The following is a 19,881-nucleotide window of genomic DNA, read 5'->3' on the forward strand; positions in this document are numbered from 1 at the left end:
AAAATCTAACCCTTTGAAAAGATCGGTAAAAGATATAAAAATTAGCGAGGTGTGGTGGCGGGCCGGTGCCTGTAATCCCAGCTACTCGGGGAGGCTGAGGCAGGAGAATTCCTTGAACCCAGGAGGCAGAGGCTGCAGTGAGCCAATATCACACCACTGCACTCTAGCCTGGGCAAGAGAGCAAAACTCTGTCTAAAAACACACACACACACACACACACACACACACACACACACACACACTTTAAGTGCCACCATATATCTACTAGAAATGGCTAAACATTTTTTAAAATTGACACTATTAAAGGGTGCCAATACTGAGGAACAAGAACCACGGCTGCTTGGAACACAAGACAGGACAGACATTCTGGAAAACAGCTTGGCAGTTTCTTATAAACATACACTTACCCTATGACCCAGGAATTTCACTACTAAACATTTACTCAAGTGAAATAAAAACCGACTTCCACACTGAAAACCTATAAGATGAATATTTATAGCACCTTTATTTGTAGTCAGCAAAAACTGGAAAGGTTCCTAGATCCGGCACAGGCTAGACAAGCTGCAATCCATCTATATAACAGAACACTGCCCAGCAATAAAAACACAGGACCTGTTGATGCTAAAAAACACAGATGAGCCGGGCACGGTAGCTCACATCTGTAATCTCAACATTTTGGGAGGTCAAGACGGGCGGATCACCTGAGGTCAGAAGTTCAAGACCAGCCTGGCCAACATGGTAAAACCCCTTCTCTACTAAAAATACAAAATTAGCCACACATGGTGGCACATGCCTGTAATCCCAGCTACTTGGGAGGCTGAGGCAAGAGACTTACTTGAACTCAGGAGGCGGAGGTTGCAGTGAGCCGAGATTACCCCATTGCCCTCTACCCTGGGCAACAAGAGCAAAACTCCATCTCAAAAAAAAAAAAAGAAAGGGAAAAAAAAAAAAAAACAGATGAGCCAGGTGCCGTAGCTCACATCTGTAATCCCAGCACTTTGGGAAGCCGAGCAGGGAGGATCGCTTGAGCTCAGGCGTGTTCGAGACAAGCCTGGGCAACATGGCAAAAACCCATCTCTACAAAAAATACAAATTTAGCCAGGCATAGTGGTATGCACCTGTAGTCCCAGCTACTCAGGAGGCTGAGGTGGGAGGATGGCTTGAGCCTGAAAGATGGAGGTTGCAGTCAGCTGCAATCATGCCACTGTACTCCAGCCTGGACAACAGAGCCAGACCCTGTCTCAAAAAAAAAAAAAGATTGATGATGTCATTTTGCATAATCTTCTGAAAGATCACATCTTGCTGAGGAAACTCCCATGCTGTGTTTTGCCATCAAATAAGGAATAGTTGGTCAGCTTAAGTCACCACCACAGAAGAACTTATTCACGAAGGCCGGAGCACCAGAGGCCAAGCCCAGCCGGCATGGATGGCACTCAGAGAGCTGGGCCATCCCTGCCGGTCTGTGTGGGTTTATCCCAGGTGCTTTATGAAAGCCTCACAAACATGCACCCTGCTTGTGATACAAGTGGAGAAAAACCCTCCATGGGAGGCTTCTTCCTTCCACTCAGCCCTAGCTGGCCTCAAGGGGATGGCTCAGACCCTGTCCCTCTTCATCAGGGCTGCCGCCCTGCCCAGAGACACACTTCCTGGTTCTATTGTAAGCATTCCATAGCATCTCACTGGTCAAGAGAACGCAGCAGAAAATGAGACTCCCGTGGAATTTTAGGGCCACGTTAGGTGGTTTATATTTTGGGATGTCAGCTCCATTTGAGAAGCCACTGCAGGCTAAGGGACACTCCTCCCAGTTAAACACACCCACACATAGAACATGCATGCGATTTCAAAGACTTCACCAAAGCTCCCCAAAGGCCTGTCCCTATCAGATACTGCAGAAAACAGAAACAAAAATGACCTGTAATTGTGCCCGGAGACACCACTCTTACTGACATTTTGGTGGATGCCCCTCAGATTTTTTTCTTTGCATACAGACGCATTAGCATTGGTATCACTTTCAAGAAAAAGGGAACTGTACCATAGATCATATCTTGCAACCTCCTATTTTCACTCAGCAATGGCTCACTGCTGGAGAAGGGCCTGAGAAAATCTGCCCTGCCCAGGCCCAAGAAGGCCACTGGGATCGGCGAATAGTGTCCCCAAAAATAGACACTCTGGAGTCCTAACCTCATAAGCTCAGAAGTTGACTTTATTTGGAGACAGGGTCTTGATGGAGGCAATGATGTTACAATGAGGTCATTAGGGTGGCCTTGATCCAGGATGACTGGTGTCCCTATAAAAATGGGAAATTTGGACCAGACGCAGCAGTGGCTGACGTCTGTAATCCCAGCACCTTGGGAGGCTAAGGCAGGCGGATCTTGAGGTCAAGAGATCGAGACCATTCTAGCCAACATGGTGAAACCCCGTCTCTACTAAAAATACAAAAACTAGCTGGGTGTGGTGGCACATGCCTGTAGTCCTCAGCTACTCAGGAGGCTGGGGCAGGAGAATCACTTGAACTCGGGAAGCGGAGATTACAGTGAGCAAGATCACGTCATTGCACTCCAGCCTGGGCGACAGAGTGAGACTCCGTCTCAGAAAAAAAAAAGGAGGTGTGGGGATTTGGACCGGGGGCACACCACCATGTGAAGATGAAGGCAGAGACCCATGATGCACCTGCCAACCTGGACCACCAAACATGGCCAGCACCACCCAGAGCTGGGGAGAGACACAGAATCTTCTACCACATGGACCCAGAAGGAGCCATCCTGCCACACCTTGATCTCAGACTTCCAGCCTGGACCACCAAAGATCCCCAGCACCACCCAGAGCCGGGGCTAGGGGCGGGAAGACACAGAACTTTCTTCCACATGGGCCCAGAAGAAGCCGTTCCCCTACACCTTGATCTTGGATTTCCAGCCTCCAGAACTGTGGGAGGAGACGTTTCTGTTGTTTAAGACGCCCAGTATATGGTACAGTCATCCCCTGGTATCCATGGGGGATGGTTCTAGAATCTCTTAAGGGTACCAGAACCCATAGATGCTAATGTCTCTGATATAAAATGGTGTCATATTTGCATGTAACCTACACACGTCCTCCCGTATACTTTTTTTAAAAAATTGATTTGTTTTTGAGACAGAGTCTCACTCTGTCGCCCAGACTGGAGTGCAGTTTCGCAATCGGCTCACTGCAACCTCCGCCTCCCTGGTTCAAACAATTCTCCTGCCTCAGCCTCCCGAGCAGCTGGGACTACAGGTGCATGCCACCACTCCCAACTAATTTTTGTATTTTTAGTAGAGATGGGGTTTCGCCATCTTGGCCCGTCTGGTCTCCAACTCCTGGGCTCAAGTGATCCACCCACCTGGGCTTCCCAAAGTGCTGCGATTAAAGGCGTGAGCCACCGCACTCGACCCCAGGTGTTTTGTTTTGTTTTGTTTATTTTGTTTTGTTTTGTTTTGTTTGAGACAGTCTCGCTCTGTTGCCCAGGCTGGAGTGTAGCAGCACAATCTCAGCTCATAGCAACCTCCGCCTCCCAGGTTCAAGTGATTCTTCTGCCTCAGTGTCCTGAGTAACTGGGATTACAGGCAGCCACCACTACTCCTGGCTAATTTTTGTATTTTTAGTGGATTACAGGCATGAGCCACCATGCCCATTGGCCCCAATATTTAATACAAAAAAAAAAGGAAACAATTGTCCACTCACTCATGGGAAAAGGGTTGAAAACCCTTAGTATATTTTTTCCACAGAACATTATGCAGTCACTTAAAGTGAGATCTTTAAAGAGTGTATAAAAAAACGAAAAACACAAAATACAAATTGCATCTGTAAGGTGACTGCCACAAGGACTTATGCATGTGTGTACGAATGCATATATGTGCATGTGTTTATGTATGTATTTCTGAGACAGGGTTTTGCTCTGTTGCCCAGGCTGGAACGCAGTGGTGTGATGATGGCTCACCACAGCCTCAAACTCCTGAGATCAAGTGATCCTCCCACCTCAGCCTCCAGGTAGCTGGGACCACAGGCAGTTGCCACAACATCCAGCTAATTTTAAAAATATTTTTGAAAGACAAGTTTGAATTCTTGATCTCAAGCAATCTTCCCGCCTTGACCTCCCAAATGCTGGGATTACAGGTATAAGCCGCCATATCTGGCCTACAACTACATTTTTATAAAAATAACATTTGAGGGGAAATTCGGTGGAGAGGAGTCCAGGGCATTTTTATTTTTTCTTTCCACTTCTGAACTTTTCAAATTTTCCTTAACAGGCATGTATATCTTTAAAGTGTTTCTTCAAGGATTGTTTCCAAGGGAAGAGTTAAATTCATTTATTTGGGTTAAGGCTACGTGATCACCAGAGGCCCTGTCAAACGCATCAACACCACTGGATGGGGACCAGGTGGCTCACAGGCACTTAAAGGCCGACCTTCGCCTGAACCAAGCTTCCCATTTGGCCCCCCGGGGGGGGATCGGCACAGGGACAGTTAACTTGTGTTAAAGGACCAAGAGGCGAAACCTTAGGGGATACCCAGAAAGCCTGGGGTGGGGCCCAGAGCAAGGGCTGGAGGAGCCCACAGCGAGGGGAGGGGAGGGGACGCAGCTGGGTCATCTTGGGGGCTCCTGTCCCAGCCTCCACTTTCCAGCCATGCACTTCCATGAAAAGAATCCAGATGCAGGAGGCCAGGAAGCGGGTGAGAGCCATCACTCCCGGAGGAATGAGGTATGGGGTAGAGAAGAGCAGGAGCAGGCCTGGGCTTCTCCCACCACACACGCTGAAGGGCACTTTCCTCTCCCACCGCTGCAAGGCCTCAGACACACACATTAACGTGGAATCTGACCTCAAACATCCCACATCACCTTAGCCATGGGAGCTATTTTCTTTTTCCTTTTTTTCATATAGAGTCTTGCTCTGTTGCCCAGGCTGGAGTGCAGTGGTGCAATCTCGGCTCATCGCAGTCTCCATCTCCCAGTTCAAGCAATTCTCCGGCCTCAACCACCCCAGTAGCTGGGATTCCAGGTGCCTGACACCATGCCAGGCTAATTTTTGTATTTTCAGTAGAGATGGGGTTTCGCCATGTTGGCCAGGCTGGTCTCGAACTGACCTCAGGTGATCTCCCTGCCTCGCCTCCGAAAGCGCTGGGATTACAGGCGTGAGCTATCCCGTGGGAGCTATTGTCTTTTATCCCAAGTGTTGACAGCATCTATAACTGACCTGGCTCTCATCTCAGTTCCTCAAGCTGAAAACTGTCCGTAAGTCCCACAAGCTAACAAAATACCTGAACCTAAAATCCTGAACCGCCTTCCCCAAGAGCTCTGAAGACCTAGAACCCACTGGAAACAGAAGAGAAAATTCTGTGGCTCGGAGGACCAAGCCTAGGAGGGATGACTCTCAAGAGCTCGAACAAGGGAGGGTGGGTCCCAGGTTGGCCTCTCCGCCCGCGCTTCTGGAAGGAGCTGCAGGATGGCAGACGTTCTCTAGGGCACCCAGCCTTGGAAAACCACAGGATGGAGGGAAGGTTTCTCTGGCTGCTGCCTCTGCCCCAGGACACCTGCGAAGGGAAACGGCGGGGCGGTGGGGGCCACTCACCTTCTCCAGCTTCTCGAAGTGTTCCCGGAGGAACTTCATGGGGCGCTCGGGCTTGGAGATGCAGAGGTGCACGATGCAGTCCTTGAGGACCTGCTGGATCCCGTGCAGCTGCACGTACAGCTCGCAGCCCTTCAGGCTCTCGTCCTCCTCCGAGGGGCAGGCGGGCGGGGAGGCCATGGCGAGGGCTGCTGCTTCCTTCCTGTCCAGAAAACAGATCACCGAGGCCTGAGAGCGGCCCGGGGCTGCGCGCCGGATAAACGCAGGCGGCGTGAATCAGGCTTCTCCAAGGAGCGGATAAGAAAGTCACTGATTCCGCATTTGTCAAAGATCTTTCATTCCGCGGGGCCAGGTGAGTTGTTAAACGTAACGACCCCCAGAGCTTTCCCTCTCAACAGACCGGGCAGGGGTGGAGGGGCTCGGACACAGGCGCACGCGGCTGAGAAGCCCCTTCTGCGGCTCCGAGGATTCCGCGGTGGGAGGAGTCGGGGGGCCTGGCTCTCTGTGGGTCCATCCCGGGGGTTACAGGGCCTTGCCCTCCTCCATCCCCCCTTTCTGGGGGCACTTGTGTGAAATGTGAATGCTGGGGGCCCCTGCGCGCGGCCTCAGGGGAGGGAGAGAGGAGGGTGAGGCCGTGGATGGGCTGGACGGGCCTCTTCACAGGAAAAAGCAGAAACGCAGGTAAACAAGGGGAGCCGGGCGGGGGGAACCGGGGGGAGACAAATGCGGCGGCCGCGCAGGCGAAGTCACCACGGCCAGGCCTGGCCGCGCCCGCCCCGCACCGCAGAGCGCAGGACCCCAGCCCAGCCAAGCCGCCCCCGGGGAAAGCGGCCTCCACCCCAAGATCCCGCACCCCCAGCCCCAGCCCCCGCCCCTGCGCCGGTGAGGAGCCTCCAGGGACCCCTGACTGGGCGCCCCAGGCCCGGCTCCGCCCCGCGCGCCCCCCACTCCCGGGGGACCGAACCCCCCTAGATGCCCGCATGCCTGGGGGGGCCTCCCAGGCCCGGGAATCCCGGCACAGACCCCAGCCCAGCCCCACGTACCTGGATGCGCGGCGCCCAAGGCCAGGAGGCGGCTGCGCGGGTACGCGGGGCGCGGGGACGACGGGCGAGCGAGCGAGCGAGCGGGTCCCCGCACTGCAGCGGCGCCGCCCTCCACGCCCGCCCCCGCGCCGCGCGCAGCTGCTGCACCCCCCGCCCCCCGCCGCCCAGGCAGGCCCGCAGCCTGTCTCCCCTCACCACCACCTCCCCGCGGGCCCCCCTGTCCTGGCCCACCCAGACTCTCCCCTCCCCCGCCGGGCTCCCCGCCCCCGCCCCATCCCCCACCGACGCAGGTTCATGCGCAGCACGTCCTGGACCCCTGCTCTTGCAGCCCCTCGCCCCCTCCACTTAGACCCTGAGTCGCCCACCCCAGCTGGTGCAGGCCGTGGGGCTGCCAGGTGATGATCTGGGCACCCACACACACACACACCTTCACGCCCACCGCAGCCGCCTGAGCTGCTCACACCTGGGAGGGTCACATCTCTTCCTCTATAGGACACCCGTACCCAGAAAGCATGCCTGTTCCCTGAGGTCTCGCTCTCCCTTAAGGGCCAGAAGTGGGTGGCCAGGTGGGCCCAGCACTCCTCCCCCAACTGACTCCCACCGGTTAGGGCCACTAACTTCACCCCAATGCCAAGTGAGAAATCGGGGTCTTCCTAAATTCTTTCCCACCTTCCCTGGGGGTCCAGAGGTCACCGAAGCCTAGGAGGAGCCTCTCTTGGTGACATCCTAAATCATAACCACAACCCTGCAGGAAAAGGAATCATCCTTATCCTCCCACCGCACACCTGCCCCATCCTGCCAGGGTGGGGGCAGAAACTCCATCTCCCCTTCCCCAGAGGCTCTAACACCAGGAGAGGGGCAGGCAATTCAGGCTGTGAAGGAGATGACATCTGTGTCCCTGTCCACATTCACTTGCCCAACCCGCTGGTCCCCGGCTCACCTGTCTCCCACTCTCCTGTACACTCCCACCCACCCATCTTATGCTCACCTGTTCCACACTCAACTGTCCAGCTTTCTTGTTTATTGCTCAGCTGACCCATACCCATGTTGCCCCACTCACCTATACACACTCATTGTCTCCCATTCACCCATCCCATGCTCACCTGTTCCACACTCACCTGTCCAGCTTCCCTATTCCACACTTACCTGCCCTGTGCTCTCCTGTTTCCCCACTCCCCTATACACACTCACTGTCTCCCACTCAGCCCTCCCATGCCCCCGGGTCCACACTCACCTGTCCAGCTTCCCTGTTCCATGCTCACCTCTTCCACACCACCTGCCCAGTGCTCTCCTGTTCCTCCACTCACCTGGCCACACAGGCACTACACAAGTCACCAGCCCCGCCCAGCATGCTCCCCAGCAGGGCTGACACTGCCCCAGCCTCTTCCTGCCAGGGTGAATGTAAACCAAGCAGACCACCCTCGGGGGTCAAACATGAAGTTCCTTGGTCCTCAGCCCTCACCCTCAGCACCTACCGGCCCCAGCCCCGTTCCAGGCAGACCTGCGTTTGTCCTGAGCCTTTCTCAGGAATCCAGGCCCAGTCTCTGACTCAGAACTCCAACCCACAACCCTCTCAGACCTCTGGTTCCCCCAGCCCGGGCCTGCCTGGAGCTGCCACAGACCAGCGGTGCCATCCTGCACTCCCCGGGGCCCCTCCACTCCCTCCTCCTCCCTTAATTACTTCTGCTCCTCCAGGGTGATGAGAAGGATAGCAAAAGAGGCCCAGGTGACACCTGACCGAGGCGGTATCTTGCTTTGGGGGCAGACACTCCAGGGCTGGCTGCTTCTCTCCCGGGCTCTCCTGGGGTTCTCTGGAAACCCCCTATAAAGACTTCCCCCGCACTGTGCCTCTAGCAAGAGTGGAGGCCCCTCTCCAGCGGGCCTCACAGGATAGCCCTCCGATCCCAAGGCACACACACAAGTCCTCCTTCTGCTGTGATACCCTCCCAGGCAGAGAGCCTCCTCAGCCTGTGTCCTTTAGAGACAAGGACCGCCCAGGTTTGGAGGCTGGCTGCTGGCAGCATGCACCTGGCCCACCAGACATGCGACCCCGGGCCCCACTGAGCTGAGGTCCTCTCCTCACTGGTACGACAGCAGCTCCCACTGCTTCTCACTTTCACACTTTTCCTGGTCATTCAGGTCCCTGTTCCAGTGGCCCCCAACCTCTGCCCCTCCCCCACCCCATAAGAACTCCCTCTCCAGACTGGCTCTGGTAGAAGTTTGAGGTGTGGCCCCCACCGCCCCAGCCTGCAGACGACCTTCTGCCTGATTCCCAGGCCTCTCCTGCTGCAGCCTTACTGGCTTGAGCCAATGCCACATGGTTCCCTAGTGTCCTGCTCACTGTCTGATCAGTCCCAGAGGATGAAATCGACACAGAAGTGGGAAGAAACAGGATCCTGGAGAAATGGAGCCATGGCCGTCCTCAAACCAAATCTGAGGCTCTCCCCATATCTGGACTTCCCAATTCTGTTCATCAGTAAATGCCTTCAGCCAGTCACGGTGGCTCGCACCTATAATCCCAGCACTTTGGGAGGCTGAGGCAGGTGGATCACCTGAGGTCAGGAGTTTGCCACCAGCCTGCCCAACATGGCAAAACCCCATCTCTACTAAAAATACAAAATTAGCCAAGCGTGGTGGCACGTGCCTATAATCCCAGCTACACGGAAAGCTGAGGCAGGAGAATCACTTGAACTTGGGAGGCAGAGGTTGCAGTGAGCCGAGATCGCACCACTGCACTCCAGCCTGGGCAATGAGAGCAAAACTCCATCTCTAAATAAGTAAAATAAATACCTTCTACTGCCTGAGCCAGGTGGCTTTTGGCTTTTTGTTAGTTGCAACTGAGAACATCCAAGTGAATACATCCCAGATCCTACATAATCCCCCCAACACACACACTGACAACCTGATTAAATGGTCCTGGATTAAGACACAGGGAGGGGTCCGGTGAGCTCAAAGGAGCTGTGCTTGGTCATCAAACCATGTGGACCTCAACAGGTGGGTCGCTACAGTGACAAATGCCGGCTGTCACACAGTGGCTAAGCAGCTATGCCCTCTACTGAAAATGGGCATTGGGTTATCCATTCAAATGTCCCAGGAAAGTGCCCTCTGCCTATAGGGAAGGACCCACCTTACATGCTTGGCCCTATTATTTTTCCTAGCAAAGGTATTCACATTTCTAAGCCCTATGGGGTCTTACTTCACCCTAGAATGTGCCTGTAGGATTCATTGTGACCGAATGTACCACAGTGACCATGCTTTGCAAAACTCCAACAAGAACCACATTCTTTATGCTTTTTTTCTTTTTTTAATCTTTTTGTTGTTATTTTGAGACAGGGTCTCACTCTGTCGCCCAGGCTGGAATGCAGTGCTGTGACCACAGTTCACTGCAACCTCAAATTCCTGGGCTCAAGCCATCCTTCCACCTCAGCATCCTGAGTAGCTGGGACCACAAGCGTGCACCACCACACCTGGGATTTAATTTTTTTTTTTTTTTTTTTTTTTTTTTTTTGTCGAAATGGGCTCTCACTATGTTGCTCAGACTGGTCCTGAACTCCTGGCCCCAAACAATCCTCTCCCCAGCTTCCCAGAGTGCTGAGACTACAGGCTTGAGCCACCGCACCCCACCAAAGCCACATTCTTTTCTCAGTCATCACGCACCTCTAAACTCTGTGCTCTGTCAGCTCCAATTCACCCTCCAAGATTCAACCAAAATGTTACTTTCACAGGGAAATTCCCCAAGGCACCAGCACCGCCTCCAGAGGGCCCAGGGATCCCAGTACTTCTCCGTGGTAGCTTTCGTCACAAGTGCAACTGAATAATGATGGGCAAGGCTGCTGGCTCAGTCGCTGTCTCCCCTGCTATGTCGAAAGCACCAAGTATTCACGGTTGGTGTTTGTCTTATTCTTTATTCACTCAGCATGGCAAAGAGACAAACACAGATATTTTCCGGGCTGCAGAAAAGAGACAGAATCTTTGTTAAGTTGCTCTGGCCACTGGGGAGGTTTGCAGAGCGTCGTGGTTTGAGATGGGATCTGTAGGTGGGCTTCCTGGCTGCGGCTGCTGAGCCTCCCCCAGCCAGCTGCGTTCACTGAGCAACATCCGCGAGCTCTCTGAGCTGAGGATGGAGGAGATACTGCAGGTTATCGTGGCTGACGGGACAGGCCACTGATCCTCAAATCTGGGTGGACATAGGAGGACCGAGGGATGAAAGGCTGAGCATGGGCACGCAGCTCGTAGTAGGAGCCTAGGAACCATGGACAATAATTATTATTATTCTCTGGCTGGGTGCAGTAGCTCACACCTGTAATCCCAGCACTGTGGGAGGCCTAGGCAGGCAGATCACCTGAGGTCAGGAGTTTGAAACCAGCCTGGCCAACATGGTGAAACACTGTCTCTACAAAAAATGCAAAAATTAGCCGGGTATGGTGGCATGCCTGTAGTCCCAGCTACTGGGGAGGCCGAGGCAGGAGAATCATTTGAACCCAGGAGACGGAGGTTGTAGTGAGCTGAAAGCATGCCACTGCATTCCAGCCTGGGCAATAGGAGTGAAACCTTGTCTCAAAAAAATAAAATAAAATAAAAAATAAAAATAAACAATGTGGCCAGACATGGTGGCTCATGCCTGCAATCCCAGCACTTTGGGGGCCAAAAGAGGAGAATCACTTGAGCCCAGGAGTTCAAGACTAGTCTGGGCAACAGAGCAAGACCCTGTCTCTACAAACAAAAAAAAATACAAAAATTAGCCAGGCATGGTGGTGCACATCTGTAGTCCCAGCTATTCAGGAGGCTAAGGTGGCAGGATCACCTGATCCTGGGAGTTCAAGGCTGCAGAGAGCTATGATCGTGCCACTGCACTCCAGGCTGGACAACAGAGTGAAATCTTGCCTCAACACACACACCCCCACACACACACAACACAATGCTCTCTAATATTCAAGTTTTGCATTGTTCATTACGTAGGTAAGGGATGCATCATTTCACAGAAAATTCTGCCACAGGCCAGGCTCAGTGGCTCACACCTGTAAATCCCAGCACTATGGCAGGCAAAAGAAAGTGGATCACAAGGTCAGGAGTTTAAGACCAGCCTGGCCAAGATGGTGAAACCCCTTCTCTACTAAAAATACAAAAAATTAGCTGGGCATGGTGGCAGGCACCTGTAATCCCAGCTACTCAGGAGACTGAGGCAGAGAATTGCTTGAACCTGGGAGGCAGAAGGTGCAGTGAGCCAAGATTAATCCACTGGACTCCAGCCTGGGCAACAGAGTAAGACTCCATTTACAAATAACAAAAAAAGTTGGCACAAAACTTCAATAGTCTTCTAGACACATGGCTCCCAGATGTGGTGGGCACTCTCAGATGGCCGCAGGGTCCCCACCTCCCAGTGCTCATGCCTTGTGGAGGACCCTCCCCTTGAGTGTGCCCAGGTCCTGAGGCTCAGCCCTGTCCAGTGGGGTACAGCAGAGGTGAAGAGTGAGCATCACATATGACTTATGCTAACATCTGCCTTGCTGCAGGACTCTCTCCCTTGCTGGCTTTGAGGAAGTCAGCTGCTATGTCATGAGCAGCTGTAAAAGGACCCCGTGGCCAGGAGCTGAGGGCGGCATCCAGTCCACATCCAAGGAAGTAAATGCTGGAAACAATCAAGTGCACTTGGGAACGGACTCTTCCTCAGTCGAGCCTCAGATGAGAACGCAGCCCCAGCATGGATTGCAGCCTTCAGAGGACCCAGTAGAGCCATGTCTAGACTCCTGACCCACAGACAGCTGGCCCCAGGCCATCACTAGGGGAAGCTCTATGTGTTTTTATATATATACACAAACACAAGCATATATATACCTATATATACCTACATGCATACATATATATACATACATATATATGTATATGTATCCTTCTCCACCAGCCTCCTTTTTTATTTTTCACACAAGAGTCTTGCTCTGTCATCCAAGCTGGAGTGCAGTGACACAATCTCAGCTCACTGCAACCTCTACCTCCTGGGTTCAAGCGATTCTCCTGCCTCAGCCTCCCAAGTAGCTGGGACTAAAGGCACACACCACCACTTCTGGCTAATTTTTTGTATTTTTAGTGGAGATGGGGTTTCACCATGTTGTCCAGGATGGTCTCGAACTCCTGACCTCAGACAATCCACCTGCCTCAGCCTCCCAAAGTGCCAGGATTACAGGCTTGAGCCACTGCTCTTGGTCTGACCCATTTTTAACTCTAGAAAATGTGTCTTCATTATCCCTTCAAATACCTCCTACTCCCTACTCCCCACTTTTATTTTGCCTTCCTGGGACATCTGTTAAACAGATATTAGCATTGCTGCTTCTGCTGTCCATATCCCTGCCTTTTCTCTTACAGCCTTCTTATTCCTGTTTTATTTTGGTAAGATATAAAACTTCATCTCTTATATAAGTTGTTGTTTTTGTTTTGTTTTGTTTTGTTTTGTTTTTTTAAATAAGGTCTCCCTCCATTGCCCAGCCTACAATATGGGCATGATCATAGATCTTGACAACCTCAACCTTCCTGGCTCAAGTGATCCTCCCACCCCAGGCTCCTGAGTAGCTGGGATTACAAGAGCAGCCCACCACACCCAGCTAATTTTTTTTTTTTTTTTTTTTTTTTTTTAGGTGGAATCTCACTCGGTCACCCAGGTTGGAATGCAGTGGCACGATCTTGGCTCACTGCAACCTCCACCTCGCAGGTTCAAGCTATTCTCCTGTCTCAGCCTCCCAAGTAGCTGGGACTACAGGTGCCTACCACCATTAATGGCTAATCTTTGTATTTTTAGTAGAGAACGGGGTTTCACCTTGTTGGTCAAGCTGGTCTCAAACTCCTGACCTCGGGTGATCCACCCGCCTTGGCCTCCCAAAAGTGCTGAGATGACAGATGTGAGCCACTGTGCCTAGCTGTAACTTTATTTTTTGTAGAGATGGGGATCTCACTATGTTTCCCACGCTAGTCTCAAACCCTTGGACTCAAGCAATCCTTTCACTTTAGCTTCCCAAGTAGCCGGGACTACAGGTGTGAGTCACTGCATCCAGCTAAGTTTTTATTTTTATTTTTTTGTAGAGACAGGGTGTCACTATGTTGCCCAGGTGGCCTTGAATTCCTGGCCTCAAGTGATCTCCCCATCTCAGCAACCCAAGGTATGTTTCATTTGTTATAACGTGTTGGCTATTGTCCCTGCTTCTGAAATCCAGGTTATAACGATTCGGTCTGACAGTGTGTCTTGGGAAAGCGAAGAGGTCATGACCCCTCTGGGTATTCATGCAGTTGCCACCATAATCCAGGTACGTAACTGCAGTGGCACCACAAACAAGGATTCCTCCTAGTGACCCTTTATAATCACGCCATCCCATCCCTAGCCCCTGGAGATCAGTCATCTGTTCTTTATCTCTGTTATTTTATGGATATCATACAAACAAAACCATAACATACTCCTTTGGGATTGGTTTTCATCTGCATAATCTTTCATAGTTTCGTTCAAGTTGTTGCAGGTAGCAATTGTTTCCATTTCTGAGTAGAATAATTGTCTAATTTACACGTGTGAAGATTTTCCTGCTGTATACCACTGATATAAGTTTGATTCCATTATTGTCAGAGAAGGTGTTCTGTGCACGTTTTTTTTTTTGTTTGTTTGTTTTATTTTGGGGGTTTTTTTGAGACAGAGTTTTGCTCTTGTTCCCCAGGCTGGAGTGCAATGATGCAATCTTGGCTCACTGCAACCTCTGCCTCCAGGGTTCAAGCAATTCTCCTGGCTCAGCCTCTCGAATAGTTGGGATTATAGGTGCCCGACACCATGCCCAGCTAATTTTTTGTATTTTTAGTGGAGAGGGGGTTTCACCATGTTGGCCAGGCTGGTGTTGAACTCCTGACCTCAGGTGATCTGCTCGCCTCGGCCTCCTGGGATTCCAGGCTTGAGCCACTGCACCTGGCCCTCTGCACAAGTCTTTTACATTTGCTAAGTTTTGCCTTATGGCCCAGGATATGGTCTATCTTGGTCTATGCTCTGAGGATACTAGAAAAGAACGTGAATTCTGTGGTTGTTGAGTGGTATGTTCTGTAAACATCAATTAGATCCTGTTGGTTGATGGTGTTGCTCGGCTACACCTTGATGACTATCTGCCTCGTCATTCTACCAATTGCTGTCGTCATCAACTACAACAGCAGGCTTGTCTCATTCTTTCAGCTCTATCAGTTTTTGCTATATGCATGTTGAAGGTCTACTGTTTGCTGTGTGCTCATTTGGGATTGCTTTATTCTCCCAGTGGGATCTTTTACCATGTAATGTCCCTCTTTTTCTGGAGGAATTTCAACAGCCACTCCTGCTTTTTAAAATTAATGTTTACATGATACACTTTTGCCATCCTTTTACTTTTGATCTGCCTATGTTGCTATGTTCGAAGTGAGCTTTAGCATATAATAGACATCACATAGTTAGGTTGAGTTTTATCCATTCAGCCAACCTCTGTCTTCTAAATGGGTATGTTTAGGCCATTTACATTTAGTGATATATTAGGGCTTACACCTGCCATTTAATCATCTGTGTTTGTTCTCTCATATTTTACTGTGGGATACTAGAATGTTTTTCAGAATTCCACTTTATGATGTTTTTGAGGATATCACTATTACATATGCAATTCATCAGTCTATCGGCATCCATGATTTATCACCTCAAGTGAGTGTAGAAACTTTACTTCCACTTAAGTCCCTCTTACCCTTCTCTCTGTTAAATACGTGGTTGTAGATATTTCCTCCGCATACATCAAGCACCATATCAGTGTTGTAATTTTTGCTTCAACCATCAAATATGATTAAAGAAACTCATTAAGTGAAAGATGGTCAGTGACATTTACTTCTATTTTTATCCATTGCATTGTTTTCAACTTTCTGGAGGCGCCAGCCCTCTTCTGCTAAAATTACCTCTCTGTTTACAGGGTATCCTTTAGGCATTCCTTAAAGGTAGGTCTCCTAGCAATACATTGTATTAGTGTGCCTGTCTGAGAATATCTCTCCTCCTCCTCCATTCCTGAAGGATAGTTTTGCTGGGTAGAGGACTCACAGTCAACAGCTCTTTCCCTTTTACAGTTGAACAATGGTGTGTCACTTCCTTCTGGCCTTTGTGGTTTTGGTTCAGAAATCTGCCTTCATTCAAATTTTTCTCTGGAAGTTAGTATTTTCCTCCCTCTGTCTTTAGTTTTCAGAAGTTTAATTGTGACATGTCTTAGTATGGGTTTTTGGAGGGCTTATCCTACGAAGGCTTGTTCAGCTTCTGGAATATGTGGGTTTATGTTTTTCATTGAAATTGAGGAGTTTTCAGCCATTATTTCTTCAGCAATGTTAGCCCCACACTTTTCCTCTTCTTGTTCTGGGACACTGATGATACAAATTATTGTGCCACAGACCTCTGAGACTCTGCTCACTTTTTTCTCAATCTACTTTCTCTCTGTTGGTCAGATCAAGAAAATTCCATTGCTCTATCTTCAAGTTCCCTGATGATCCTGTTAACTCCATTCCATCACTCTGTCTGTCCAGCAGAAGATACAACATTATTTTATTCTCTTTCTTCAGATCTATGATTTCCACTTGGTTTTTTAATAACTTCTTTGCTTATTTTTTTTTTCTTTTTTTTTACTTGTTTAAAAAACTGTAATCACATTTTTTTAAGACAGAGTGTTGCTCTGTCACCCAGGCTGGAGTGCAGTGGCACAATCTTGGCTCACTGCAACTTCCACCTCCTGGGTTCAAGCAATTTTCGTACCTCAGGCTCCCTGAGTAGCTATGATTACAGGTACCCACCACCATGCTTGGCTAATTTTTGTATTTTTAGTAGAGAGGTTTGCCATGTTGCCCAGGCTGGTTTTGAATTCCTGACCTCAGGTAATCTGCCTGCCTCAACCTTCCAAAGTGCTGGGATTACAGGCGTAAGCCACTGCACCCAGCCTGGTTCTTGTGACTGCTTTAAAATTCTTGGCAGATGATTCCAACATGTGACTCATCTTGGAATTCACATCAGTTACCTCACTATCTTCAGGTTGTGGCTTTCCTGGTTCTTCATATGACAGGTGATTTCCAGATGTATCCTGGACATTTGGGTTACAATGTCTGGAGGCTCCTGATCCTACTTTAATCTATTTTAGCAGGCAGTTGCTCTGTTCAGGTTCAGGGTGTAGATTTCAGCCTATTTTTGTGGCCTGTCATTTCAACAGTTTTGTCTTCAGAGTCCTGGCACTGCCCTCCTGGTCTGCTTTATTCTTCTGGCTCTCCTGGGGCTGCTGCTCATTTCCCATTGGTGCCACATGCAGGGGTGAAAGGTACCTCTCTGGGCCGCCTGGCATCACTGGGCCACCTTTTGCTGCAGCAGGAGGAAGAACATGCTCATTCTGGGTCTCTCTGTTCTACGAGAAGGAAGGCCACATTTCACGCTCCTCTGACACTACTGGTGTGGTGCAGACTCCACTGGAAACCCAGGTCCTAGGCACAGGTTACTGGGCCAGCAGCAGCTTTAAAATCATCCCTGAGAGCAGACTGTGGCATCGAAGTGGTAGCTACCCTCAAGAAACTGTCCCTGAGAGGAGACTGGGGCATGGAGGTGGTAGCTACCCCCTAGAAACTGTTCCTGAGAGTAGATTGTGGCATGGAGGTGGTAGCTACCCTCTAGAAACCCTCCCCGAGAGCAGATTGTGGTGTGGAGGAGATAGCTACCTTCTAGAAACCCTGAGAGCAGATTGTGGTGTGGAGGAGGTAGCTACCCTCTAGATACCCTCCCTGAAAGCAGACTGTGGCATGGAGGAGGCAGCTACCCTCTAGAAACCCTCCCTGAGAGCAGATTGTGGTGTGGAGGAGATAGCTACTTTCTAGAAACAGAGCAGATTGTGGCGTGGAGGAGGTAGCTACCCTCTAGAAACCCTCCCTAAGAGTAGATTGTGGCATTGAGGAGGTAGCTACCCTCTAGAAACCCTCCCTAAGAGTAGATTGTGGCATGGTGGAGGCAGCTACCCTCTGGAAACCATCCCTGACAGTAGATTGTGGCATGGTGGAAGTAGCAACCCTCTAGAAACTGTCCCTGAGAGCAGATTGTGGCGTGAAGGTGGTAGCTACCCTCTAGAAACTGTCCCTGAGAGCAGATTGTGGTGTGGAGGAGGTGGTAGTGGTAGTTACATTCTAGAATCTGTCCCTCAGGGTAGATTATGGCATGGAGGCAGTAGCTACCCTCTAGAAACTGTCCCTGAGAGCAGACTGTGCCATGGAGGAGGTAGCTACCCTCCAGGTCTCTGTGGGGCGTCCCCTTCCCAGGGCTTGGCCAGAGAGAGGAGGCTTTCCCTGGAAAATTTTTGTCTGCAAACATTGGTGGTTATGGGCTGCAGGCTTCCCTGGGGACTAGGGTAGGAACACGAGACAAAGAAAACCTGGGGCACCCACCACATTGGCTGTTCCTCCAGTCCAGCGGTCTCTAGCCAGTCTGTCTTACTGACAACTCTCAAGGTCCTTTCCTCGTTGCCTGCTGAATTATGTGCAGGGTATTTTGTTGTACTTCAACAGGAGGAACAAGGAAAAGTGAAGTCCCACCATCGTAATTCAAGCACTTATAATTTCTTCTCTTCACCACTCCTACAGCCTTCCAAAGGCTCCCAACCGATCTGTTCCACAGAAGCCAAAGGGGTCCTTGAAAAATACAGGCCTGATCTTGCCAATGCTCCCACCTTGAAATCCTCAGCCCCCTATCTTTTAGGACAAAGGCCCCATGTCCTGGCCCCATCCACCTGCTCACTCCCTGCCTGCTCCCGTGAGAGTGTCAGCCTCCCTCCCTGTTTGCTACCTGGGGCTGCCATAACAAAGCACCCCAGGCTGGGTAGCTGAATGAGAGAAACTGATTTCTCAACATCAAGGTGTCAGCAGGGCTGGCTCCCCAAGGCCTCTCTTCATGGTCATACTTCATTCCCCCTGTATGCATGTCTATCTCCAAAATGTCCCTTTACGAGGACAGCAGCCATATTGGATTAGCACCCAACCTAATGACTTCATCTTACCTTGATCACATCTACAAAGACCTTATCTCCAAATAGGGTCACATCCTGAGGTACGGATTGTGTCCCCACCCAAATCTCATCTTGAACTGTAGTTCCCACAATTCCCACATGCTGTGGAAAGGACCCAATGGGAGGTAACTGAATAATGGGGGTGGCTCTTTCCTGTACTGTTCTCACGATAGTGAATAAGTCTCACAAGATCTGATCAGTTTATAAGGGGGAGTTTCCCTGCACAAGCTCTCATTCTCTCTGCCAGCTGCCATCCATGTAAGACGTGACTTGCTCCTTCTTGCCTTCCACCATGATTGTGAGGCCTTCCCAGCTATGTGGAACGGAGAGTCCACAAGGACCTTCTCCTGTATAAATTACCCAGTCTTGGGTATGTCTTTATTAGCAGCGTGAGAACAAACTAATACGATGTTTACTTACTGTTCACATCTTACCTCTGCTATCATTTGTTCAGGGAAGCCTCACAAGTCTAGGTCAACGTCCCCCGACATTCATTCTCTCAGGACCACCACAATTGAACATGATGGAGAGATATTAATTTATCTCTCCATTAAGGGCTATCTCATCCTGCAAGACCCTAAGATCTGGGAGAGCAGGAACTGTGGCCTGTTTCTACATCACTGTCATCATGTCCCATGTGTTGCAGACAGTGCCTGGTCAACCAAATGCCTGTTGAAGGAAACAATGAATGAAGGTTACTGAATGCTACATAATGACATTTAAGAAATACTGATGAACGCCACCATTTCACAACACAAACATCAAGAACAAAAAAGAAGGTCAAGGCCGGGCACACTGGCTCACACCTGTAATCCCAGCACTTTGAGAGGCCGAGGCAGGCAGATCACCTGAGGTCAGGACTTCAAGACCAGCCTGACCAACATGGAGAAACCCCATCTCTAATAAAAATACAAAATTAGCCAGGCATGGTGGTGCATGCCTGTAATCCCAGCTACTTGGGAGGCTGAGGCAGGAGAATCACTTGAACCTGGGAGGCAGAGGTTGCAGTGAGCTAAAATCACGCCATTGCACTCCAGCCTGGACAACAAGAGCGAAACTCCATCTCAAAAAAAAAAAAAAAAGGTCAAACTCGAAGTTTAGTCCTACAATTACACACATTCTGCTTTTAGAAAACTCAGTGCATGTTCACAGATGAGAGGTGCCTCGCTAACCAGACTTGGGGACTCCTGGTTTGCAGTGAGCGCTGTCAAATTTGTGT

The 19,881-nt window shown here is 50.4% G+C and overlaps 1 protein-coding gene and 1 long non-coding RNA gene across 2 annotated transcripts in view; one reads left to right on the forward strand and one right to left on the reverse strand.

Moving 5' to 3' along the window:
- The window catches only part of PRKAR1B (protein kinase cAMP-dependent type I regulatory subunit beta), a 152,677-nt gene extending 146,919 nt beyond the window's left edge, over positions 1–5,758 (reverse strand). The window contains exon 1 of the mRNA XM_039471551.2: positions 5,582–5,758. Within this exon, the coding sequence (XP_039327485.1) occupies positions 5,582–5,758 (177 nt within the window). The remainder of the gene's footprint in view (positions 1–5,581) is intronic.
- Positions 5,759–5,776: 18 nt separating this feature from the next.
- LOC120364906 (uncharacterized) lies at positions 5,777–19,103 on the forward strand. Its single transcript, XR_005580018.2, has 3 exons — positions 5,777–5,930; positions 10,347–10,505; positions 12,135–19,103. It is a non-coding gene; the product is annotated as an uncharacterized LOC120364906 (long non-coding RNA).
- The last annotated feature ends 778 nt before the right edge of the window (positions 19,104–19,881 follow it).

Source organism: Saimiri boliviensis, chromosome 1 (genome assembly GCF_048565385.1).
Source record: "Saimiri boliviensis isolate mSaiBol1 chromosome 1, mSaiBol1.pri, whole genome shotgun sequence".
In the NCBI taxonomy this organism is placed as follows: domain Eukaryota; kingdom Metazoa; phylum Chordata; class Mammalia; order Primates; family Cebidae; genus Saimiri; species Saimiri boliviensis.